This window comes from Acanthochromis polyacanthus, chromosome 14 (assembly GCF_021347895.1).
Source record: "Acanthochromis polyacanthus isolate Apoly-LR-REF ecotype Palm Island chromosome 14, KAUST_Apoly_ChrSc, whole genome shotgun sequence".
Classification (NCBI taxonomy): Eukaryota; Metazoa; Chordata; class Actinopteri; family Pomacentridae; genus Acanthochromis; species Acanthochromis polyacanthus.
Window position 1 is genome coordinate 18235148 of NC_067126.1, and position 27661 is coordinate 18262808.

Sequence of the window (27661 nt, forward strand, 5' to 3'; positions counted from 1 at the left end):
GTTTATTTCAACATGACTATATAACCTCTGGTTTTAGAGCCGTTGCACATGTGTTCATTGACCTTGAAAACCAATCAGCTGCTGCTTATCCAACTGATTTCAGGAAGTGATCTGCATCTGTGATTGACAGCTGGAGCTGTTAGATACAGTTTGACCTGGACAACTATTGCGTAGTTTGGTGTGAGGTAGCAGGTGGATTGAATTCCTATTGGCTACTAAAACTAAGGCTAACTAGTTCTGAATGCTGAAGGAATGGCAAAAAACTATCTTAAAAGCTTTTACTTTACACCTCCACTTACACCTGTTATAACAACAAAAACAGAAACAGCTGAGGTCAGATATAGCAAGACAAAAAATCTATTCCAGCGAGTTCATTTCCGCTACTGGTAATTGTTAAAAACTGAATTAGCTTTGTTTCTTGGCCACACAACCCATCTGATCACTCATTCATTTCCCAAATCTGGGACACTTTCTGAATAAAATCAAAGTGTTTTCTGTCATTCCTAAATTAGTTATTTCCACTGGAGAAAGCTGAATTGTCTACTCTGTTAAAGGCATTAGAGGAGATTTAATTTCCTACGACTTTGAACGTAGCATGCGCATGCATACATACAACCTCTCCCTCACCCCCCTCTAACCTCCCCCCTCTTAACATTTATGAAGAAACGCCCCCCTCCAGAAATTTGCTTAGCACTCGTGAAGTTGTCTTTTACGGCTGGGCCCCCCCTGGATCTTTAGCTGCCATTATGTAAAAAAAGATGAGCAAAACAAGTCGCCAGCGAACTACGAAGCTAAACCAAAGCAACACATACAGAAAACACGTAAGTCCAAGGCGTACGTAATCTACGTAACTGGGCCTGAGCCGGAAGATTTTTGATTGACAGGAAAGGGAGCAAACCAAACGCCTCGGTCCGAGCGATATGATTGGCTGATGTTTTTCAGGTCCTGCCATGTCCACAGTTATTTTTTATTTTTTTTATTCTTTTAGAGACCATACATACAAGTCCACTAAAGGTCAGTATATTCATTTTATGTGAATCAGACAAATTAAACAAACAAAAAAATCCTCCATAATGCCTTTAATTATAGAGCTATTTCCTGTCTACATGTGCCTGATGAAAGAGTCCTTTAACACTGATTTACTTGCATTACATTACCGCTGGAACCTTCATGTCTCCAATCAGCATTGCCCAAAATAGGTGGGAATGTGTGGCAATAGAAGAACAGAGTCAGACTGTCCTCATCTGTTTAGCTTGCGGTCCTTGACAAGGTTCTTCTTCAGCTATTTGTTTTCCATTCAGATGAGCCGTTGTTTGCAGCTCAGGCAACTGTTGTTTTCGTGCAAAGCCTCTGGATCTATAAATAGGTGTCGATTTTCATGTGGTTCACATATAAAACTCTCCACGCCTAAATCTTGTAAAAAACCACATGTTGGATCACAAAATGAAATATTTTGCCAATGATTTCAACTTTGTTTGTTTTTCTAAGTCCACTGAAATAACAGAAGCCATCTCACTTTCTTAGAGTTTGATTTTTATAGTTTTAAATGTGTTCTGTTGCATATTGCTTCTACTATTTACAACTGTTACGTTATTTGAAAACAAAATTGAAGTCATTGTTCAAAATTATTTGGCACATTTTTTGATTTCAAGTGAAGCAAATGTAGCAGTGGCCTCTGCAAACAGTAAAAAAAACTTAGAATCTTTGATGTATTAATATCAAAAAGACTTCCAAACCACTCCTGTTTGTGTTAAAGATATTTAAATAAAGCAGGTAAACTGTACATTAAAGCTGCACCAATCAGTATTTCAGTGGTTTGGTTTTGTGGACTGCCAACTAATGTTTTTAAGCCCTGTGTTTGGCCAAAACAGCTGTGTTCAACCCAGAAGTTCAAAAAGCTGAAGTTAGTGGCTATATCTGGGAAGCATGGCCGAGAATTTGGCCACTAAAGAGCCACAGATTTTTTTCTGTCTAGTTCCTGGAGACCAAAACTTAGTTTAAAGGCATGAATATTGGACTTTGTTGTAAATGACACAAATGGACAGAAGTAAATGCTAATGTTTCTCTGTATCCTCTGAAAAGTAAATAGATTATTGTTGTGTTTTAAACATTTTCTGCCATAATCCACAATGCAAACTGGTTGTTTCCATTAACATTTAAAGCATTTTAATGTGTTATGATGTCCAGTCTATTGAAAGCACATTCTAAAATGTTTAGCCTCCATGGTAACAACAATATCTATCATTTCATCAAGGGGATGCAGCCTATAAATAATCCATCCATTATCTATTGCTTCCAAATTCAGGGTGCTTCCATCTAGATGTAGGTTTCAAGCGCCTAGATGTAGGAAAGACAGATTCAAAAAATCATGGCTCCCATTGACCATTGGCCTTCTTAATAATGAACGGTTTTTAACACCTTTATAATGCACTTTACATTGTGGTCATTTTAACTTTCCTTGGGTTCTATCTTCATCTCTGTATCTTATTGCATTTTAATTGATTACTGTTATAGTTGTTGTTCCTGTTTTGTATTTTACTGTTGCGTATTGCATTTTATTGTGCTGGATTGTTTGCCCTGTGGGGACAATAAAGATTTCTTGACTTGATCTATACACCGCTTAATCCTCATTAGGGTCGTGGGGGGGCTGGAGTCTATCCCAGCTGATTTGGGGTGAAGGCAGAGGACACCCTGGACAGGTCCCTTTATTATCAATGTATATGAAAATACAATGAAAATCTGTTGGCAGTCTCTTACAGTAGCATAATGATTTATAGTGGTCACTGGAAGTCACAAAGATATGTTTAATTTCTGAGTAATGTGAGTGACTTATAATAGGATAAAGGCTTTTTGATACTTGTCATATCAATAATAGATTTCCTCATTTAGTGACATTACAGTCAAATTTAACTGGGACACATTGAAAGTTGCTTTGTCAAATCTAATGTGTAGTTGATGATCTGAAAAGCATTATACCTTAGCCTTAATCCTCAGTGTGTGTGTGTGTGTGTGTATCCAAATTCTATGTTCTTCTTGCTTCCATTTGCCTAAATGTATTTTATTGCCTATTATCTACACAAGACTGTGATGTGAAGATAAAAGATTTGGAGACGAGCAAACCCGCTGTGAGAGCGCCTCAGACAGCGAGTTAGTTCAACTCTAGAGGGTTTGATTTGTGCAGACGGACATGGAGAGAGGATCTCCATGTATGGGAACAGACTCAGACAGCCAAGAAGGCCAAAGTAGCTAAGTGAATGCCTGACTGCCGCACCCGGATTCCTGAGCTTTGCAAGTTAAGCAAAAACTCTGCAGTACCTGCTTCTAATCAAACACAGACAAAAGTAAAGTATTTGGGGGGCATATTAAAATGTGTTGTATCGTCAAAGCGCTAAAACATTTAGAAAAGCAACCGAGTTATATCAGCTGTTTGCATTGTTCAGCTCAACTTCATGACCTTCAGTGTTTCCTAATGAAAGAGGAAGACAACAAGAAAATAATCTTGGTTTTGAAACTGTAACAGTCTGCTGCTCCTTTTGAAATCTCAATCAAAGTGCTGCTTCTCTTTGTTACCTTAAAGAGCACATATTATGCTTTTTGGTGTTTTCTCCTTCCAAATGTGTGCTGAAGCTCTTTTGATTATGTAAAAGGTCTGCAGAGTAACACCAAATGGAGCTATTCTCTCTCGCAGAAAACCCTGCTCTTTACCTGCCCGAGACTCCCAGTTTGAAATTCAGTTCTTTCTTTCTTTACTCACCTAGATCACCATGTAGCATCCCTACACTCTGAGATCTGGGATTGCAAAATATAACTCGCCTTATTGAATTTTGGTAAAGCCAGGTGACCAATCAGAACAGAGTGGGCGTATCAAGGAGACACCTTTTAATTCTCTAAACCCAAAAATCTTCCAGTGAGTTTAAAAGGCACATTATACTTCAAAAAATCCTCTTTTAAGTCACCGAAATGACTTAAGTACTCTGTCAAGGAACAAGGGAGAGTTATGTGACGATCAGCATTAGTCTGTCTGTCTATTAGCAAAATTACACAAAAATGGACAAATGGATTTGGATGAAATTTTCAGGCAAGGTCAGAAATGACACGAGAACCAGCTGATTTGATTTTGGCAGTGATGCGACTTATAATCTGGATTCACAGATTTGTGAAACATTTCTATATCATTGCGAGATAGCGGCATGGCATCACTGTAACTATGACAACAAGTGAACACTACGTCAGCTGCCTGCTGACGGTCACATGTTTACGAACCTACTACAAATCGACCGTTGCAGACTTATTGGGTCTTATCTGTCGGAAATGACACAAGGTACAGCTGATTAAATTGTGTGGGTGTTTCCGGGTCCCATCAATTCCTGCCGTCTGCTACATACTTAGGTCTCACGATTCGGTATCCGAGCGCAATGCACACATGCATAACACACCCCTATGCTCAGCACAACGTCATTTCGTTTGTGGGTACATCTTTATGAAATGGCCACATTCTATTTTGCCATGATTTCTGATGATCAACAACTATTAAACAAAAGCTGTATTTCTGACAATGTCATATGAGGGAATGAACAGCCTTGGCTGAGTGCTGCGTTCTCCTAGTGCTTTTTTTGTTCATAAAAAGCCACAAACTTTCAAAACTGATATAATTCATTTTTAACTTTCTGATGTTCCCTGAACTGCTCATCTACAACATTCCAACTAAATTTTTTAAAAATGAAAAAAAAAAATCTAAAATCGTGCCTAATTTAAAATGTTACAGAAACTAAACATTTAAACCAGATTCTATGTAATAAAAAAAAAAAAGTAACAAAAAGTGACCTGTGCTCCTGAGATCAGCTGAGAAGCCATGTGACAAAAATTCTGAGACTTTTTCAGCTGTGTTTTGATGGTGTTGGTAGGATCTGTGGGCACTTAGAAAAATGTTTCAACTGATGATTTCATAATTCTTTCCAGTTTTGTAAAACAAGTAATCAAGGAAATTCAGCTTTCGTTAATATGATTCATGGCGTTATAGCTTGAATTCCATCGAGGTGTAGCACTTTGCAGATAAAAATAAGTGCACAGTAGGCCGGAGCTCAACCAAAGTGCTTCAGACATGAGAAGAAGTGCTGCAGCATTGTATGGTGTAAGAAAAATACATTGTGTCCATATTGTTTTCATAATATCTGTGTGCTGCTTCTAAATGGTCAAAAAAAATGAAAACCAACAACACCCAATACCACAAATGTAAACAAAACATATCAGGAAACGTTCTGAAGCTTTCAGTCATTTTTTTCATGGCCCTCATCAGTAGGTGGAGGACTAAAATCTGCTACATCAGCTCTACTGTAAACTGCCGGCTGCCCCTGCAGAGGGCAGTGCTCTCACTCTTGGTAACCTGTTTCACTTGTCTTTGATATTGCACTTCTGTGGCCAAATCAGTGCTTGGAAGTTGCCCACAGCGCACATGTGTAGTTGAAATCACGGAGGGACATCTTGTATACCAGATTTGTGGGATTTGATGTTTCAGAGAAGGGCAGATTTAACAGATATTACTTTTAAATCAGGCCTAATGGCCGGCAGCTGTATCTGCAAAAGGTTAGCAGATACTTACAGAGTATCCCATTTATCCCAATGCTCTGTTCTATAATTTGAAAAGCATGGCATTCAAAAACGCTTTAATAAACAATAATCGTCCTCTCATCCTCGCTGGCTGCTTTGCCAGACTCCGCCCACGCTGTGTGACATTTGGGACTTGTTATCTGAATTTTTCCACTCCACTACTGTCAGCGTCTCGCAGCGCTGAGCACGGCTGTTGCTTTTCCAACAATCGGCACAAGTTTGTTTTAAACTTTGTTGAAGAAAATGGTCTGACTTGAAGCAATGAAGTCATCCATAACACACGTGTAAGCAGCTGCCATGTCCACAGAGGAGAGGAAAGATGTGTTTGAACTGGGTTGCTTCATTTTAACAGTCTGCAGTTACAATTACCAGTTGAAGAAAGAGTATTTTCAAATGTTACTACAAAACTAGTGTTTAACTTAGACCAGGAGTGTCAAACTCATTTTAGTTAAGTGGGCCGGACAAGTAAAATCATAACATGATAACCTATAAGTAACCACAGCTCCAAAATTTTCCCTTTGTTTTAGTGCAAAAATGTAGATTCTGAAAATTCTTTTCACAATACATTTTGAACAACCTGAAATATTTTAAAGAAAAATAAGTGCTGCTTCATTATTCACATCAACTTATCATTTCCACATTAAAACTTACAGATCACAGTGTGTCTACAAAGGCACTAAACACTGAGTTGCAGGTATCTGGAACTGAACAATGTAACGTTTTAAAATTTATCAAGATCTACGAATCATTTCAAATTGCCATTCATTTCCACATCTGTGTAGTACTCCTGACCACCTGAACTGACATATCACACACACTAAAGTAGGAACTATTAAGGAAAAGGTTAAGTTATCCCCCTGCCTTGTAAATGTGGAAAATTTGTACATAAAAATGCATAAAAGTTGTGGCAATGCATCAACAATAGGGTTCAATCAAATCAAACTCTGTTGTATAGAAACTACTGAGTCACATTATACTGCACAATATTCAGTGTCTTGAAATATTTTCCATTACAATTTTTGCATTTTGCAAAGTCATCTTGTGGAGCGAGGGGCAGCACAGTGATGCAGGGGTTAGCACTTTCGCCTTGCAGTAAGAAGATCCCCGGTTGAAATCCCGGCTTGGGCCTGGGATCTTTCTGCATGGAGTTTGCATGTTCTCCCTGTGCGTGCGTGGGTTTTCTCCGGGCACTCCGGCTTCCTCCCACAGTCCAAAAAATATCCATCCATTCTCTATACACCGCTTTATCCTCACTAGGGTCGCAGGGGGTGCTGGAGGCTATCCCAGCTGACTCGTGCGAAGGCAGGGGACACCCTGGACAGGTCGCCAGTCTGTCGCAGGGCTACATATACAGACAAACAATCACACTCACATTCACACCTACGGGCAATTTAGAATAATCAGTTAACCTCAGCATATTTTTGGACTGTGGGAGGAAACCGGAGTGCCTGGAGAAAACCCATGCATGCACAGGGAGAACATGCAAACTCCATGCAGAAAGATCCCAGGCCCACCCCGGGATTTGAACCGGGGATCTTCTTGCTGCAAGGCAAAAGTGCTAACCACTACGGCACTGTGCAGCCCAGTCCAAAAATATGCTGAGGTTAATTGGTTACTCTAAATTGCCTGTAGGAGTGAATGTGAGAGTGACTGTTTGTCTGTATATGTAGCCCTGCGTCAGACTGGCAACCTGTCCTGGGTGTCCCCTGCCTTCGCCCAAGTCAGCTGGGATAGGCTCCAGCACCCCCCCACCCCCGACCCTAGTGAGGATAAAGTGGTGTAGAGAGAATGGATGGATCTTGTGGACCGGATTTTGGCCCGCGGGCCGTATGTTTGACCCTTCTGACTCATTGTCATGTCATGCCTGTTTTTAATGCAATTTCTCAGGTTAGACTGACAGATACGTGGGACAGTCATTTAATAAAAGTGCAATAAAACTGCAGAAACAGGCCTATTGGTAGACGCATACTTAGCTATGTTGTTGTACAGATAGCTGCACACGTTTTTTTCGCAAGATTATTTAATCTGATGTTATTCCCATTACAACAGTTAAGATTTAAATTGAAAGACATTGAAGGTTTAAACTCCATCACTTCTTTAGAAATGTTTTTTCTCATTTCTAATCTTTGCACTAAATACTGCAGAAACATGCCAGTGTTTTCTGTCTATACCACCTTTTTCCATGTACCAAGGCTGACATAATGTTTATACAGAGCTGAGAAAAAGAAGCCGTGTGTTGCCATGCATGTGCTGACAACCATCTCTTCACTCATGTTTGTCAGCCAGCATTCTGACTCATAAAACCTCCAAATGATGCAGCGGTATAAGGTTTGTTTTTCTAGCTATGGAAACACACAGTGAGCAATAAGTTTGAAATTTAACTACAGATGTATTCCATGTCATCTCAAACAGTTATTTGTTTAACATTTTGGAGGAAATATGCTTCTTTTGCTTTGTTTTTAGATGAGTAGTGTAAGATATGGTTAGCGTAGCTTAGCATAAACACTGGAGTCGGGAAGCAGCTCGTCTGACACTGTCAAAGAACAGAAACACACGTAGCACAGCTAAAGGTAGCTTAGTTACACATTGTGCCTTGTGTTTTTTAAGCACTGGTGCAATGACAATAAGTGCATTTAGTCAAGTACTATTCTTAAGTACAAAATTGAGGTATTTAATTTGAGTCTTGGGACACCTCTTACTTCCACTTGACTACTTCTTAGTACTGCTACATCTTATGCCGTCAAATTTGAATTTTTTTGACAGTTTTAGTTACTAGTTACTTTACAAATCATTCATCTTGCACGCATGATGTTTTGGTCCTAAACCCAACAGTTTTTACAAGTACAACTGAGATGAGTTAATTAATGATTTTTATTGGACATAGTGTTCACCTATCGTAGTTACAGTGGCACCATGCCGCATCTCGCAATGATACAGAAATATGTAACAAATCTGTGGATCCAGACTATAAGCCACATCGCTGCCAAAATCTAATCAGTTGGCCCTTGTGTCATTTCTGACCTTGCCTGAAAATTTAATCCAAATTCGTTTTTTAGTGTTGCTAACAGACAAACAGACGGACAGACAGACGAACGAACAGCAATCATCACATAACTGCACCGTTCCCTGGCAGAGTAATAATAGTTAATATTTGCACTTGGATGCATAGTATGAATAGTACAAATGAGCTTCAACTTAACCAACTATACCTCTGACATCCTGCTTTTATATGACTGCATGATGTAATGGATTGTTTTATATTGTCAAAAGTCACGAGGGACATTTTTCTGCCATATGTACTTTAAGAATATTCTCTTTATTATACTTACATACATTCTCAATGCAGAACTTCTATTTGTACTAGAGCATTTTGTCTTTCTGGTGGCTTTTAAATACTTATATTTTAGTAAAGAATCTGTGTATTTCTTCCGCCACCATTTTTATCCTGTAAATACATGTGAGAATGAAAATTTGTGAGTTTAAGGAAGCTATGCATTGGACAAACAGTTTATCTATCCAGATAAAGTTATGGTTTTAGTCTTTGAGCAATAATGGAGGGTAATTTCGCCCAGACTAATTCCCTCCTTTTAAGTTCCATTAGTAGTGGTTAGTAACTGTAGCAGCATCCCATGTATGCCAAATATATAACAGGTCCACTGTTTGTTGGTCATCAGTCATACTTCTGTGTCAAACACACACCATCAGGAGGTCTTGTTTAACTGTCATAGGTACTAGATCTGTGCTATAGGGCAACAAAGCCATGCATATTAAGAGTATCAAATCCTAATACAATATAAGCCACATTTCTCTCATATTGTATGGATCCCTGTGGTGAAAATGTGAGACACTTTCCATCCAAAAAGCACAATCTTTTTTATTATATGAAGGGAACAGCTGGGTTTTTTTTTTTTAAATCGATATTGTGATACAAGAAGTAAAATATAAAAATGCACAATCAGGGAAGATGTCTTATTTACTGTTGGTTTTAAAGAAAAGGCTCACAACGGCCTCAGGACCAGGGCCTCCTTTAGAGGGCACTGTGAGGTCCCACACAGAAAAACAGCCTTCAGACAAAATGATCCTTCTTTGAAGACCACTAAGATCTGGAACAGTACTTCCACTCTCCATAAGGGAGTGTCCCATGTTACCAACCTTCAAAACTCACCTTAAACAGGCTGAAAGTGAACCAGTCGTGTCACCATCAATCTTTAATTTCTTTGTGTATTTTTAGTAGTGTGTTTTTATTGTGACCTATTTTCCTTTGTGTAACTGCTTTTTGTTTTATTTTTCCTGCCTAGGGACTGCAGATGTAGTTAGCATTGTTACTATAGTCCGGCATATTTGCGTCTATTGATGTCTAAATAGACATTCAGTAATGTGCACTGTCCCTATCAAATGAATAAATAAATAACTTGCAGTCTTTAAGTGCAGTGTAGGAAATTGTGTACATTTTTTAAAATTCCCATATTGTTGTTTTGCCTTTATTTTTAGGGAGCTAAAGACAAAGATCGCAAGAGAAGACAACAAGAGAGAGCTGTTGGGGAATGAAACCAGTCTGACTGAGTCTCACTGTATTCGCTGTCTCCAGCCCTTCAAATTCCTGGTCAACAGCAAGCACCAGTGTCTGGACTGTCAACTCTATATCTGCAGGTCCTGCAGCCGCTACAACAAGAAGGAGGATGGCTGGGTGTGTGATCCCTGTCACATGGCCAGGTAGGAAATGACAAATATAAAAATGAAACATGTTGTAATTCACATTCAAGTCAGCATGCTGGCTGAAAGCTGAAAAGTCTCACCAATCCAAGGAGTCATTTTCCACAGGGCGTTAGGCGGTGACATCAAGACGTAAGACAGACACAGCAAATCTATCTGTCTCACTTCTTGACACCCTTTAGACTGGCTCAGATTTGTCTCGGTCCTTCATCTCAAGTTGCATGTTACACTGACTCAGTTTTGAATTGCTGCACTCTTCAGATCAGAGAGCCATTTGTGGAGCCTTTAATGGTGGCAAAATCACAGAGATCATGCCTGAATCGACTGAAATACTTGCCAGTTGGCTTGATTCACAACATAATGTATAAGGGCACTCTTAAGGTTAAGATTCATGAAGTTAAAGATTACATAATTTGGTTGGCTTCCAGTCCTGAGTTTGGTTAACGTTGCATCATACTGAACACATGAGACATGTCTTTATATAACAGATATAACTTAGTCATCTGGCTTACTACACTACTGTGATGCTGCCTTGGCTGTGGCTTAAGAACCTTATTGTCATTCTGTGTTAATGTGCCTTTAATATTAATTAGATGGAAGATAATTTGAGTGTTTTAAGTCCCTCTACAGCCATTCATTTAAACTCTAAAACTCATCTGCCAAAGCTATGTATTTAGAAGCTGCTGTTTTTTTTCATGGAAATAATCTTTTACTGTCTTAAAATGGCATGGATGAGGACTCTGTGAAGTCCTTGATTCTCTCTTCTGCCACTGTTTAGCAGGAGCACATGAACTTACCCACAACTCTGCTCAGCAACTGAACAACACAATTGCAAGTTGTGATGTTGAAGTAATTTAGCCATACACCTTTGAACCACACTCTGATTCTAAAGAAAGCCCCACTCTGCAATGTGACAGGCTTATTGGTTTATTTTCTATAAAACCTTTTCAGTTTATCATTGGTACACTTCAATTTCAAGGTAGAAATACTCACTTATTTGTTGACTGTTTATTTTTACTGTGTTTCAGTGGGTGGTACATGTCAAATCCTGTGTCTTTTTAGATGTAAAAAAAAAATGTAATTTGGTCCTGTTTAAAATTTGAACATTGTTTTTTTCTTTGTTTTAAAGGCTAGTAAATAAAAATGTGTGTTTGGTGACTATGAATTTTGAGGGTTATTGGTTTGTCAGGACCCCAACTTGGCCTAATTCCCCAATTTGTTTATAGTACACATTTCTTCCTTGTACTGTAATCAAAGGTTCTTTTAAAAGCTAAAAAATCTGGCTGTGTGATTTTGCATCTGTATGTGTTTCACCATAATAGGGAAGGTTTATATTGTCAATAATAGTACAGTGTAAGTCAGAGCCGCCACAGCGGTACATTAAAACTTAACTTTAATGTTGCACTATAGAAGTTTATCAAGGCAAACATGCTGGTTTGAATACTGCAAGCAACACACTTGGAAGTGTATGCAAGCACGAAAGAACTTGACTGGTGTGCTTGTGAACAAATACCAGCACTTGACTAAGCAGTTCAGCTGGGGTTTGAGTATTTGTTAGAGTGCACTTGATGTGTCTCTGGAGTATCCAAAACATGTTCAGTCTGGGGGAAAATGAGTCACAGATACTGGCTACACATAACTAATAATGAATTATTCCAGCCAAGTTCCTTTTCAGTCCCTGCACATGTGTAAAATATTTACATTTTATTCATTTAGTTAGTTGTCTTGACACTGTGTGGACTGTCTAAAATTCAGTGACTTGTACAAATGTGAAAAGACAAAATCTGACATATGTTAGGGTGACCATATTCTGTTTCTCTGAAAAGAGGACACATTTCCAGCTCGCGCACGAAAAATTTTCAGTCCCCCCCCCATTTTTAGGGGTTTTCTGTGGGTCAGGGGGCTTTCTGTGCTTCAAACTCAGTTAAACAGATATTCTGAATTCCCCAGAAAAGAACACTTTACCTGGATATACAGAAAAATAGCCCAAAACACTCACAAACAGTTGCTTTATAAATAATATATTTATTAAATTAAAGCAATTCTCCTAAACAATATAATCAGTCACATACAAATATGGCATGCTCTAGTCTTTAATAGTTATTGACTCAGGTTGTGTCGGAACACATGTATTCAGATGTTTAACAAAATAAGAAATAATCATCTTTCTTAAGTCTGACACTTACACCTTAGTTAGGAACAGTGAGGTAGAGTACCATTCTTCAAAATAACCTCCCAATTATCAATTATGTAAAAATAGAAATAATGCCTCAAAATATTAAACAAAAAGAAAAAAGAGAGGTAGCCTATTCTTCAATGTTCAGTTAGCCCATTCTTCAAAATAATGTGTCTAATGGCAAATGAAAAAAATATAGAAATAATGCCTCAAGTCAACAGTTCTTTTTTCCTTCTTTTTCCTTTTCTTATTAGCTACAGAGACATAAGTCCCAGCTTTGCAGACTGTACATTCTGCCTCCCATTTGACACGACCCGGACGAAAATAGGGGTACTTTTTTTGCATTTCATCAGTAAAATGACATTTGCGTTTCGGCATTTTCTTTCTGTTCGAGTGCTCTCTCGCAGTGTGCCTACCTGCCTGTCAGCCTGCGAGGAAGCGAATCTCCAGCGCCGTGGCGCGCGCCGGCGCTTCAGAGACGCGGCGCTAGCGCTCCGCAGCGTGTGCAGTGGAAATTGTCTGATAGAAGAGAATGGGTTCTAAGTGCTGCGCAGTACGATTCAAGAGCGCGGTGGGGCGGTTTCGCGTTATGTGGAATTTAGGGGATCAAAAACCCGGACATTTGAAGGACTTTATAAACACCGGCCGGACAGGCCGGACAGCCTCTCAAAAGAGGACATGTCCGGGCAAAAGAGGACGTATGGTCACCCTAACATATGTTCTTAGCCTAGCCGCGTTAGACAACCCACGCAAACAAATTTAATTCTCTGCCAGGGTGGGTCTAGTTACCCTCCATAAGGCTCGAGGTTGGATGCTCCTAAAACTGGCCGGACGAATCACCATGAAGTGTAGAGTCAGAAGGCGGCGTAACTAAGTGACGACAGAGGCGCCACGATTCTGACAGAAGCAACCGGCTCACAATAAACAGTTATCTTTTGACTCAGCTTTGGCCACAGCCCTTAAAGATTTGAAGCTAAAATTCAACTTGAAAGATAAACAAAGGATGGCACTTAAGTGTTTCACTGAGAAGAAAGACGTATTTGGACTTATGCTGATGGGATATGGCAAATCCTTAATATACCAGTTGGCTCCGCTGGTTGGGAAGCTAATGGGACTTAGCCACAATCCGGCGCTCTAGGAACTACATCAGCCTATTCGTTACGCTGATTGGTTCCATACCTACCCAGTTGCTGCAGAGTGATTTGAAAGACAACCTTTTAGCCCGCCTCCCTCCCTGTCGAGCGTTCCTAGACCCTTGTGTCTTAAAAGCTGGGTCTAGCGCGGCTAGGCTAGTATGTTCTGGCAACTGCCATTTCAACACGCATAGCAAAGATCTCTTTTATTGCTCTAAGCAGTAACAGAGATGAACAGAATTTAATACATCCACTTCATTCCAGCTCCATATGTGACCATTATACCATTGTTTGCTCAGATGAAGCCACATATTGGAAGGTTCTTTCACGGCACTCAGCCAGTATCTGGAAAATATCAAGCTATGCATCCCATGCTTGAGCCTGCACTCTGCAGTTTTGTTTATTCATCAAGGCTATTTGTAACAAAAGAGGCATATCCAGACCTTGTTTTGGCATGTTTGCATTCCCTAAAGTATTTCTCTAATGAAGTCGCTCTGTGTTTGACTTTTTCAGCAATTTTTTTGTCCCTTCAATTTCCTCTAACAGGGTCTTTAAGATTGGCACTTTGGAGTGGTACCATGAGAACGTCCGCGCCCGCTTCAAGCGCTTTGGCAGTGCCAAGGTGATGCGATCACTCTTCAGGAGGCTGAACGGAGAACACAGATTCTCTCAGAGTGATCTTGGAGGTAGGTAGTCCAACATCTATTTAGTTTGTCACTCACAGCTTTTACAGCTTTGTTTAAGGGAAAGATTATGTTTGGAATGTTTCAACCCTTCAACCACGTGTAAGTAAATTAGTAACAACGTCTTTACTAGGCAAATAGTGTCATTGTGGCCTTTCAACCCTGCTGGCTGATTTGAAACTGCTTATAACAGTAACAATAAGGTTACTCTGGGAAGCTGCAAAGTAGGAATGTCTGTATGAATGTACAAAGAATTGCAAATCAAAAGACACAAACGTGGTAGAATGTCAGGTCCCAGGTCAACGCTACGTTAAAGGGGCGACCCGAACAAATTTCCATCTGTTCCACTCATTTCTTCACGAGCCCTGAGGAGTGGCTGTCGGTCAAAAGTTCAGCCTGCCAACGTCAGAGATCACTGACTTGAAGTCGTGGAAGTCTGCTTGAGCTTACCATGAGAAATCCCCAGTAAATGAAAGGCTTCACTGAGATTCAACAGCTGCATTCTGTACTGTAGCTGAATGGAAAATGTGCATCACCCTTTTGAATCTCGCTCAAGCCTAATTGGTAGAACATCACCATGACAATAACTATCTCATGTGTGAACTGTGTCAAGTCTGAGTACAAGAACTGGCATTGTAGTGCTTTTTTTTTTTCAAAATAAGAAGAACTAGCATGATCGAAAAAAGCAACAAAATGCAGGTTTTTCACCTTTATACACAGACATATCAAACTGTGCAGTCACCAGATCATTGTAAAGTCACCAAATCAGAGAATGTTTAAGAAAAAAAAATCATGTTTATTTCGTAGTGTCCACAAACTATGAGAATCTGGAACAATAGCACCCTGATGGTCCAGCACCTTACCAGTACGCATTATGTCACCTTTGTCCTTTCGTTTGTCATCCATCTGTCCATGAGATCCTGCAATTTCTGTAACACCGAGTCACCAGAATGAAGTTTCTGCTCTCTTTTTCAGATGGTAAGCTGTCATCAGCAGGCTGCCAAATTTGTCACAGGGATTTAATCTCTTCCATCTTTCCTGTTTTTCCAGCTCTGGCCCCTTACAGCTGTGTACAGAGTTGTCGCACACTAACGTCTCAGGCCATTTGTCTTCAACTGACCAGTATGCTTGTTTAAAATGTGTGGGATACATATACTGTCAGCAGGATCTCTGGAGACATTACCACCGGAGATACCAATGAGTTAGTGTGTGCTGCTTATGTTTAAAGCCTAACACAATGACAGAATGAAGCCTCGTCTAACATTCCTTTCTAAAACTCCCCATAAAAATTGCTCATGCAGCATTGCCAAAATTTCCTGGCTAAACCCAGAGCAACTTTATATCAGCTTTAAGCAATATTATACACAGCAGATCTCCAAGTGAGATCATAGCATCAAAAGATCAATGAAGGGGATGAATTATGAGGACACAGCCGGGACTCCTGGTACTGCTTACGCTGAGTCACCCTCAAGTATTTTTTGGGAAGGAATACAGAGCAAGTTGGTTAGTTGGCTGAGCCCAGCAGGCCTTGTGATCATTCACTCACATGTCTCCCATTCTGTGCCTGGGATTAAAGGATCCGATCCTGCAGGGCTCCAACTACCAGAAGCAGAGAGAGGGAGGGAGAACAAAACTTTTGTTTGTCATGTATTTATGTGGAATTCAGTGTGCAGACTGTGCACAGATGAAAGCTGCAGCCATGACACGTTGTCATAAATATGCATGTTAACAGATGCATTATGTTTGAAATGATTAGCAGCTGATCACATGTAGAGATGCATGTGACCACCTAGATTAAACTCAGCATGCATGACTACACACACACACACACACACACACACACACACACACACACACACACACACACACACACACACACACACACACATAAAGACTCTTATACCGTAAATATTCTGCTGTGGTCCGTCAGGCCCCCAGAGCTCAGAGGGTGTCATCCTATATGCACACTGTCTTAGCTGATGCTTACAGCAGCCTTTTGTTCGCACACAGTAGTTTAATTCAGTTAGTTGGCTAACTCTGCTGCTACAGCTGCTTCTGATTCTGATTATTATTTTATGTGGAAAGTAGGACTACCTGCAGTATCTCAATTTGTTGAGTATTTGGATGGCAAAATTGCAAACCTAACCTCATTAATTTTCATTGCAGAGAACTGAAGTGAGAAGGTATTCAGTGGAATACAGTCGGGTTCTTGGATATTTTAGAACGATGAAACTGCAATTACATGACTCTAAATAAGCCATATCTCATCTGTTCTTTTCTGTTTGGCAGAGCCCCAAGAATATGACACACAGAGCATGCCCGAGGTCCACAGTAAGTACACTGAACAAAGTCACTGGTTTATAATCATTGTCAAAACTGACGGGTTTGTTTAATTGATAGATGTATCTTTTAATTTTCAAAAACCTAATTAAATCAAATGATAGTTTAATAATTTCAATTAATACTTTGGACACCATTTTTTTAAATGAAGAACACATAATCATGTATAGTCAGCAAAGTGACAGTATTTTGGTGCGAAATACTGAACTTGAGTGAATTTAAACGCTAGTGTCAGCATACTAATATACTAAAGCATTGAAGCATTAACAGCTGTTCATGGATTTATAAACCCAGTGTAATGATGCTCCCAGCTGGGCAGCAGTCACAGACTGTATAAAGCCTTCAGCACGGCATTTTGGCGACCATAACTCTTGCTATTTTGAAACCAAATATAATGAATAAGACATTGATTTTTGAGAATTTTTATTATTTATTTTACTTGTTTTTTCATTGTTTGAACTCTTGTGTAACTGCTTCATGCTCATAAAGAGGGATAAATAACATAGCTGAAGTTGAAGTCTTGGTTTGAGAACTTGAGGGAACTAGACAACCCAGATGGTAGTGAGATGTCATCCCAAGATTAATCCCTAAAGCTTTATTGCTTATTTTACTGTTGATGCTGTATTAGAAGAGATATGAAACTAGCAATTGACACCATGTCCTCACCACTTTTGCACTGGCTTCACTTTTTAGACCAGGGTTACATCTATCTTTTATATACAGTCAGTGGCAGCAATTTTAGTGTCCAGTGTCCAAACCCTGTCACTGCAACCTAATCACATAATGCACACCAGCCCATTCATTATTTTTCCCCTCACACAATAATTGGAAAAAGAGCTGCTGTAAAATGGTGAATACATATTTCTGAGCATTAAACCAGTGATAAAAATCATTTTAAAATTTGATCCATTTTTTTCTAATATTTCAAAATATGGTAGAAGATCAAAATTATTCATTTACTTTATTTTATTCCATTCATGCGAGTGAAGAGCCACCAGGAAGTAAGCTGTCTCCACCGGCAAGAGTCACAGTCACATACATTTGCTACCAGCTCAGCTGAGAAAGACAACAAAGTGCATGCTCACACGGACCAAAATTGCGGAAATGTGTGGACAAATCTGGATACCTCATGAAGGGAACTTGGAATTTTTTGTCAGCTTCTGAGTCACTGAACAACTTTGATTTGAATCAGTGAGACATCATGTTGTAATCCAGTAACTACTTGTTTGAATTGTGATAGGGTGGTCATATATGAAACAAGGGACCAGCTGATATTACCCTCCCCAATATTGTCTCAGTGGTCATACATGTCAAAGTAGCATCCACAACACTGCTGAAAAGACCCAAGGTGGGTCTCTGCAGCTTAACAAAATAAGCTCTGTTATACACATCGCCTGTCAGAGCATCTCCTCATAGTGCACTTAATAAATACAAATATGCAATATGCATAACATCATAAAAGTAATGAATACAAAGAACAGTTAGAGTCAGCATGTTCACACACACTTATGTTGCACTGTCCCATGTTTGACCAAAATAAAAATAGTCTAAAAGTATCCATGGGGGTTACTCCTTTGAGTCTAAAAGCCTGATTGTTCTCGGATAAAAACTGTTCCTCAGCTGGTTTGTCCGGCGTGCAGTGTTTCTAAACGCTCAAGAGGCCCCTGGCTCGGGTGTCAGAGGTCAGACAGGATCTTCTTTGCCTTGCTGAGACCATGACAGTTTGCAATATCTTCCAGGGAGGGCAGGGGGCAGATGATTATTGTCTGTGCTGACCTTATCACCCCCCGCAGGGCTTTTCTGTCACCATTTGTACAACCAGCATACCACACTGTGATGCAGTATGCCTGTATGCTTTGTATTGTGAAGTGATAGAAAGTCTGCAACAGATTTGCCTCCAGGTGGCATTTCCACTGCAGTCTAAGGAAATGGAGTCTCTGTTGATACATCCTGACGCCTGCTGACATTAATAGTCAAAATTTACCTGATGCATATTTCTGAATAAATGTGTGTTTTATCTAGTAAAGGTCAGTTACAGCCCACACACTTTTCCCTGTGGGAGCCCTTAAAGAAGCAATGCAGCCATGTGTGTGGTCTTTCTTCATCCAGTCTCTAGTCACATTAGTGTTTAATAAGTGGCAAGCTGTCTAGTTAACTTTACGTGAAACTGTTGGAGAACAGTCATGATAGTACTTCAAGCTAAATATCATTGAATGTGCCTTCGCCCCCAGGTTGGAATATTGTATTTGGCTATTAAAATGAGCCATTTAGTCTTTGCAGCTATGAATGTCTACAGTGGTTTGGAAAAAGAACCAAAATTGGTGGTTAAGTTGGCACAGTCATCTGGCATGCACATCAAGTGTACAGTGGTAGAAGCAGGCAAGTCTTAGTCACAAAGAATCAAGATGAAAGCTGTCCACTGCATTTGACATTGGAAGTTGTACTAGTATCAGTAGTTTATTATTTGGCTTTTAACTACAGACTTTTTCAAAGTGATGTAGCAAAAGTTTATAAAATTAATCAACTATTACCTGTAATGTGCATCTGTTGTATTGCTTTTATACACAACTTTATTACTGTATCTGTGTATACACTCAATTTTGAACATCTGCTTCTCTTTGCAGCTTTTGCTGTTCCCAGCCTCTCTTTCCTTCCCCTCTGTACTCAAGAGGGAATGGTTAAGTGTTGTAGAGATGCAACACACTTATAAACACCCTCATAAAGACTGACCAAAACACGCAGTATTCATTCTTTTGGTCCTTTTGCTGTACTTTCTCAGTCAAATGCAAATTAAAAGAAAACCTTTTTTGCAAAAATCTCACAGTAAAGACAAAGGTCATAGCTGGTTTAAAAGAGGCGTGACTCCTCCGTCTGGAGTTAGTTTTCATAAGATGGCTCTGGGACATTTGCAAATGCATGCTCTCTGAGAAACGTAAGCTCTATTTCTTTTTATGCTGCATTTGTTTCCAGAAGTCATGTGTTTTATTGTGCAGTATATTGTCATTCAGTTCTTCTTACCCTGACAATGTCTGCCTTCTGTGTCAGCAGATGGATATGAAGAGCACAGTATGGATGCAACAGACTCGCACCAATACAAAGGGGTATGGCAACTCATTTTTAACAACCGTACCTTATGAGTGAAGAACTAGTTGTGCACGATTCTTTCCCACGTTTGTGCTTTCCTGTTATTTAGCTAATCATGTTTGCTTATAGAGCACATTAAAAAAAAAAAAAAAAAAAAAAAAAAAAAGGCTTTTTGCAGCTATTTTGGGAGTACCCAAGTTTTAGTGAGTTTGGGTCCAGCCAAAAATATCCCAAAGGAGGAGGAGATATTAGCAACGGGGGGGGGGGAATCATGCAAAATGAGTCAAAGGAAGCGTAGAAGCATTTGGACGCACTTTTCTGGGGACGACACACAAGGTAGAGCACAGTGCAATATTTTTCAAAAAAACATTCCTTTCAAGTCCAGGTCAACAAACAACTTACACCGCCATATATCATAGATACATACAGAAACAATTACAAAAATAATGTAAACCACACAAACATTTTACCAATTCAGAAAAAATATAAAAATATTGAATAAGAATAAAATCTACATATGTATATAAAGCTATAAATAAAACTCAATAGAGTATATATTGGTGGGATGTGTAAGTTTGAATTATTCTCATCCATAATAATAACTGCTACCAGTGATTGATAACAATAAAAATAGTAACCCCTGGTTGACTACGAGCTAGTCTTTTGAACAGCTCTTTGAAAGGAACAGCTCCTCAAGATCCAACTCCCTTCAAAAAGCCATAAATCCAATCTTTACTTGACACATGGAAATTCAAACAGCACCCAAAATGACATCACTTTCTTTCAATTAAGGACCAATATCCTGTTCTGTCATTATAAAATCTATTTTAGTGAGAGATGATCAAAGCTCATCTGCAAAACAGACATTATTATTCAAGTTCTAATCAACATTTTGCTGATTTTAAACAAGTTGTCTCAAATTTGTTTATTTGAAAGGTACTGAAGGTTTGCAGGACTCTGTAGTGGCCAGTGTTGACATTCGTCACGCTGACAGGTCACTCCTCTGTTGAAAAACATAGTAGTTTTCTACTCGGTTTATCTCAGGGATCAAGGCCAGCCCTCGTGAACAACTGGAATGCCTTGACAGCTGTTGACAGTTGAGGTTAGGCATGGTCAAACCGGCACTGGTCGCAGTGCATTGTGGGTAAATACCAGACTGGTATACGTAATCGCACAGAACAGAGTCCGAACCGAGTAAAAGAGCCTCTCGTTCAAGTTCTGAGATTGTAAAAAATGCTCACTGAGTCCACTGGAATTTGTCATAAAACCCAAGCCTACTATTGTTTATACTGCAGTCTCTGTGTAATGTAGAAGCTCAGCTTTGTTTATTTTTAATCACTGTATTGGCTGTTGTGTTGAAAAATGACTGGAATACTGGGTTCTGCTGGGTCTTTGGGTGCTTTTTCTTTGTTTCCAATGGAACAAATACTTCCAATTTTACTTCTATTTTCAATGACTGGACTTCGAAAGGATGTCATTAAAAACAGGCTGCTAAAAGGCCAAGTGGTGCTTACTGTATCCCTGCTTTGAGTTTCTTTTAGACAGAGTGACCTCTACTGTTCTGAATAGAGTATTGTAGAGAGTATTTGACACTTCACTGGCTCCAGCAGGGAAACCTTCCTCACATTTCACTTACTTACAGCAGGATGCTGTTAGATAGGGATTCAATGTCTTGCTCAATGATTCTTGGACAGAGTGGAAGTTCTGTCAGCACAGAAACATGCACATGCGTCTTTCTAAGCCTGGTAGCCAAAACACAAAGAGATGTTCTCTGAGCCCCGGTTTGTGCCCCTCATGTATGAACATCGCATTTGAGTCAAAGTATCCAGATTTTCCCCCAAAGATATACACCCAGTCATGTTTAATACACATAGCCCAATTTTGAAGGTATTTCTTAAAAAAGTCTATTAACCACAGTGGCGGCCCGTGACCCAAATTACCGAGGAAGCCAGTGTGAACAACAAATTAGATTCGGTGTTTTAACTGTTATTTTCATGTAAACAAATCAGCCTACTGTTACAGTACCTTTATTCTACCGACTTCTCATTCATTTCAGTGAAAAAAAAAGAGGTTAAGTGCTCCAGGGGTTGTTCAGGGAGCCGGTAGACCGGTCAAATAGGACACATGGCCAGCAGAAAAGCCGGTTAAGCTTGGCACTTCCCGTTAGCCACTCGTTTCTGGCATAGTTAGCTTCACAAAAAGAGCGAGCTTTTCCATTAGCTCTACACTTAGATTGAGCTTTGGAGTTGGCCTACCGTCCCTTTTGACTTGTAGTTGAACTTCAAAAGGAAGTTTTGTGAAGTCATTTTTTACAAGAAACTCAAGGTCCCTGTCACCATCCATTCTCTGGCTAGCTTGATGGCTATACTTTTTGTGTGTGCTTGCTGGTGCCTGGCGGGACAGCTGCATTAGTGTGGGTATTGTTCATCACAGTTTGTGATTGGTTGGAAGCCAGATTTGATCTGGCCTCCCTTATGTTTTTTTTAATGATGCATCGACCATTAAGTGATGAGCTTTGCTTCAATCTGATTGGCTAATACGGGCAGTTTTTTTCTCTAAGGGAGGCAAGGCGAAGCTGGCCTATGAACAGACAGACAGTGCAGAGGGCATGAGAGACGTAGTGTAATGCACAAAAAGAGCTTGACAAGAGGGGCGCTGTTTTGCTCCTCACAAAGCAGAAATGCCTGATGTAGTGTTTTGACAACAAGGAATGACAAAAATATAAAATATAAAACATAAAATACATAGTGGTGAAGATTATTTATATTTTTTCTTTCTTGCATATTTTTTGGGGAAGCCAGGCTTCCCTTGGCCTCCGTGAAAAACCGCCACTGATTAACCATCTGGATGAAAATTTTGCTTCCTAACTTTAAAAACTATAACAGAGCCAGTGAAAATTGAATTATAAGTTATTCTGGCCAATATCCTAGTATTTTATAAATTCATATGACAAAATGCATTCTTCTTTTGCTTTTGTTTTACAAAAAAAAAATCAAATTGTTCAATGAGTGTTTGAGAACTCTGAATAAACTTTCATAAATATGGCAGTGGGTTATTTGGCAGCTGCCAGTCTTTTTGTGCTTTGTTTCTCACTCATTACTGGAGGTTGTAGCTGGCAAGCACACTACTGGCCAGTATACATACAGTTCTATTGCTTGTGTAACAAAGCAAATATCTAATAAATGTCGAAATATCTAATAAACTTCAGCAATAAACCACACACTTATGGGACTACCATGTTTGCTTACTTTTGCTAGCACTGTGCTAGTTTTATTAGCAGTTACACATACTGTGTTGTAGGTTTTATAAAAATGTGACTTTTCCACTTACAACCTGAATATTGACAGGAAGTGGAAAATTGATTATAGTGTGATAAATAATATGATTATCTACCAAAGATTTGCAAAATATGTTATTCCCATGACTATTTGCTTTTAATTTTTAAAACTATATTTAATTTTTGGTCAACTGCTGCCATGTTATGGATAAAACAGCATGGAAGTGTTAAATATCTACTGCAGTGAGGACGGTTTCTCTTTTTACTCTCTTATCTCTGCTGGTGATAGTGTTCCCCTTTCTGCTCTCCAAAGATGAAAAAGACCAAGAGGCGGTTAACTGTTGATCCCATTGATTTCGAACTGGGTGTTGACGACTCCAACAAATCAAGAGGACGATCAAATCAGGTAGAAGCTGGAAAACTAACGTTAACCAGCAAACCAGACTAATCTGGATGTCTTTATACATACAAGGGGCCATATGTCAGTGTCATCTGTTTGTAGTTGTTTTCTGTCTTTGCCAAACATCGTCTTGTTTGGCTAGACAGTATTATTTTAGCACTGACATTATTTATTCATAGCTGGCCACAATAACTCTCAGTGCACACTTCTGTGCACAGACACTGTAAGTTCATTACCTCAATGACCTGTCAACACAGCATTTTAACAAATGTAGGGAAGATGTTTCATTTTGTTAGACTCTCATCTCTCCAGTATTTACACGTGAAAAATAAATCTGAGATACTGTGATATGGAACAGAAGTCCTCGTGAAATAGTCTGTTCCATACTGCTTTCCCTCTTCCAACACACCTGATTCAAATGATCAGCTTATCATCAAGCTCAGCAGAAGCCTGATAACGAGCCTGATCATTTGAATCAGGTGTGTTGGAAGAGGGAAACATCTAAAACATGCAGGATAGTGGGCCTCCAGGAACGGAGTTCGACACCCCTGTTATAGTCCCTTGTGGACGTGGACATGGACATGGACATGTAGTTGCTGCTAATATACTACTTTTCTAATTCGCTGAAGTCGAGAAAGAGGACTTTCAGAGTGGCCTTTAATTGTGGGCAGTCTAAGGCACACCTGTGCACTAATCATGGTGTCTAATCAGCAAAGGAGAAGTGCTCACTATCACAGATTTAGACAGGTTTGTGAACAATATTTGAGCGAAATGGCGATATTGTGTATGTGGAAAAAGTTTTAGATCTTTGAGTTCATCTCATAAAAAATGGGAGCAAAAACAAAAGTGTTGTGTTTATATTTTTGTTGAGTGTAAGACACTATATGGTGGTTTTTCCTCAGATTTTTTCTCCCATTTGTATATAAATACAGCAGAGAACATTGGGGGGTTCCTTCATAATCTAAAAAAAACATGTTGCTTGGAAAAAATTAAAAGCAGCAGTAAATTTTGAAGTTCTCCATTTCATTACCTTTGTGACAATCGCTATGCCTGCACCTTTTCTAAGTTTCACTCTAAGCCTGAAAATGCCTCATTTGTGCTCCTCTCCATCCTCTCTCTCCGGCCCCTGGTGCCCATGACATTGTGGTTATGGATGTAGCTGTGAGGGAGACAATGCATGCTGAGGCTGATGTTTCCTCTGTTTTGCATCAGATTTTGAAGGAGCAACACAAAGGCTTGGACCTGGAAATGGCTCCACAGCAAGGTAGAATCTCAGCTGCAATTCATGAGAATAAGAACTTTTTTTTATTTTTCTTTCCACTGTCGCCACAGGGCTTCCTCTGGGGGTTCAGGCATATGGTTTCTGTAAAGCATCTTGATTCAATTTGAACTGTAACTGGCGCTATATACATAAAATTGAACTGAATTGAATTATGCACAGAATGTACACAAAGTCCTAACAGAGACAGAACACATACAAGTGACAAAAAGAACAGACACTCTTGCTCATGTTGTTTATCATACACTTATCTATTGTCTCTCTTTTCCAGATGACCTTGTGTACTTGGAGAACCGGACCAATCCGTCTTGCTCTGTCTCCCAGCTCAGCTATTCCTCATGCGGCAGTGGCAGCGCTGGAGGCCTCCGATGCAGTAGCTTCCTGCCGGGCCCCGATGACTCCGAGGAAGAGGACAACCAGTGCCAGCAGTACCCAATCTACCACTCTCATCCAGGCACCTACAGCCACACTTCTCAGGAGAGCATGAACTCAGCGATCCCTCCAGCTCAGGTCTTCAACATGCTTCATATTAATACTGTTTTTCAGATAACATAAAATCCTCATTATATTAATTTCATTTGGCAGCTGTTTTGCAAAAGTCATACATCATTTATGTTGTAAAACTACAGTTAATGTCTGGTATTCTGTGGGCTGAGAAAAATTGCTCCGTATTTTGTTTGCATTCTGCACTTATTAACTGAAACACACATTAAGAATTAAAACTGTGACATTCACAGTTTAGAATGTTGAGTCCTTTTCACACAGTCAAATCCTACTGCTGCACAGATGTCTGTCTGAAGATCAGTCGGCTTTACTGATATACATATATATATATATACAACCCATATGGCTTTTAATTGCTGTTAATAAAAGCTTCAAGACTTTTGTCTTTGGCACAGCATACAGAAACTAAACAATGAGACGGTGAGGAATTCACCAACATGCTCCACCTACTGCAACGTGGAGTATTGGATGGAATTTGTTAATTATCAGTAGGAACAAAAAAGAAAGGGAAAATATACAATACTGTTCAAAATGTAAACTTGTTCTGCATGGGTTGTTTGAAAGGGAAATCCTTTCTAATACAGCACCAACTCAACTGTACATCCTGATCTGTGCTGTAGTTAATTGTGGTGTTATATTAGAGACACATTTCCAACAGAAACAGCAAACAAACTGATTTCCCCAGTTTTCCTCCTGATATTAGAGACTTTTCAATGAGTGCATGTTGGAGCTCTAACACACACAAGTTCATCAGGCTGACATGTTGAATGATGAGGAAGAGACAGCTGCAAGATCAGAGGGAGGTTACATACATTACATCACTGTCTATTTATGTGTTAGCACAAGTCAGTCCCTGGAAATGATCACTGCAACTGTTGCTGTTCTGCAGAGGAGTGGATAAAAAACAGACCTTGTTTACCATCTATTGGACTTGGCTTGGACTTATATTGAGGCATAATTCAGTCCATCTGAAACTAAATCTTCTCTTTGTAGCTGTGAAAGATAAGAAATATGAAAACAAAGGAAATGATTAAGCTCCATGGTGGAGGGCAGTTATGACAACAGGGTCCAGTGTTATCAGCACTCACTGGTCCTTCCTGTGCTGATTTATACCTTTGATATCATGTGTCATGGCATGTTTGTCTCACAGCTGGGAAACACACCAGAGACACAAACAGGATAGAGGGAAAATATACAGACATGTGCCTGTCAGACATCAAACACAGCCATGACATTTCTCAATGGTTGCCAGGTCAGAGCTTCCTCAGATGACAGTTACTCATCCCACATACGTCTGCTCTTGTCTGCTGGTTTGATGTTTATTTGGGAACCTTTCAGTCCAGCAACAGATCCAAGAGATGTTGATTATGTTTGTGGAACAAGACATCAAGATGAGTCAAGCAGCCCAGACTGTGTTTAGGCTCAGGTACATGTGGGGCAACACTGAAGTGCCAAGTTACAGAAGGTTTACGAGTTTAATATACAGAGGAGTTACAAATGAAAGGATAAGCCTAAATAAAAGTTCAGAGAAACATAACAAATACAGAAGGGCTCAGTGAGTGGCTTGCTGAAAATGCCAATCGCACTGTGACCTCCACTGACACCTATGTCAGATTTTGGAGCGCACTACCCCGTCAACCAATCTAAACTATCATACATAGACAAAAATAATAATAATAATAATAATAATTTTATTTCTATAGCACCCTTTACAACAGTGTTCAGTGCTTTGACAGTTAAAACGTGCAACACAGGCAATCAAACAAGATACAGGAGACAAGTCAGAGCAGTCAATTAAAATAAATAGTGAAAATTATCAGAGATTAAATGAATAATTAGCTAGATTAGCAATCATAGCAACAAAGGAAAGGCAGTTTAAAAATTGAAGAATAGGACTGAGGGAGGTGGGGTTCCACCTGAGGATCTAAGGCTGCGAGCAGGCTCATAAGGGGTCAGCAAGTCAGACATGTAGCTTGGGGCGAGACCCTGGCAAGCTCTGAAAGTGATCAGTAAAATCTTAAAATCAATTCCAAAAAACACAGGGAGCCAGTGGAGGGAAGCCAGAACAGGTGTGACGTGATGTTGTCTGTTAAAACTGGTAAGAAGCCTGGCTGCTGCATTTTGGACAAGTTGGAGGCGACAGAGAAGCTTTTCAGGAAAACCAGAAAGGAGGTAGTTGCAATAATCAAGATGGGAGAAGATGAGTATATGGGCAAGTTTTTCCAGGTCTGAGTTTGTGAGCATCGACTTAATCTTGGAAATTGTTCATATTTGAAGGAAGCAAGACTGGATAACTTTCTTGATATGGGGAGTGAAACTGAGGTCAGGGTCAAATAAAACGCAGAAGTTTCTGGCAACGAGCTTTATGTTGGTGGATAATGAACCAAGGTTCTTGGTGGTGAGACTGTTGTGTAGATTTGGAGGGTTAAAAAGTTATGCTAAAGATTTTGATTTGTTTAATTGAA

At 39.6% G+C, this 27661-nt stretch overlaps 1 protein-coding gene across 1 annotated transcript in view; it reads left to right on the forward strand.

The window, feature by feature from the left end:
- mlphb (melanophilin b) overlaps positions 1-27661 on the forward strand; it is a 49124-nt gene that overhangs the window by 6896 nt on the left and 14567 nt on the right. The window contains exons 3-9 of the mRNA XM_022196477.2: positions 10099-10320; positions 14176-14315; positions 16602-16643; positions 19701-19753; positions 23327-23419; positions 24626-24677; positions 24964-25202. Of these exons, the coding sequence (XP_022052169.1) occupies positions 10099-10320; positions 14176-14315; positions 16602-16643; positions 19701-19753; positions 23327-23419; positions 24626-24677; positions 24964-25202 (841 nt within the window). The remainder of the gene's footprint in view (positions 1-10098; positions 10321-14175; positions 14316-16601; positions 16644-19700; positions 19754-23326; positions 23420-24625; positions 24678-24963; positions 25203-27661) is intronic.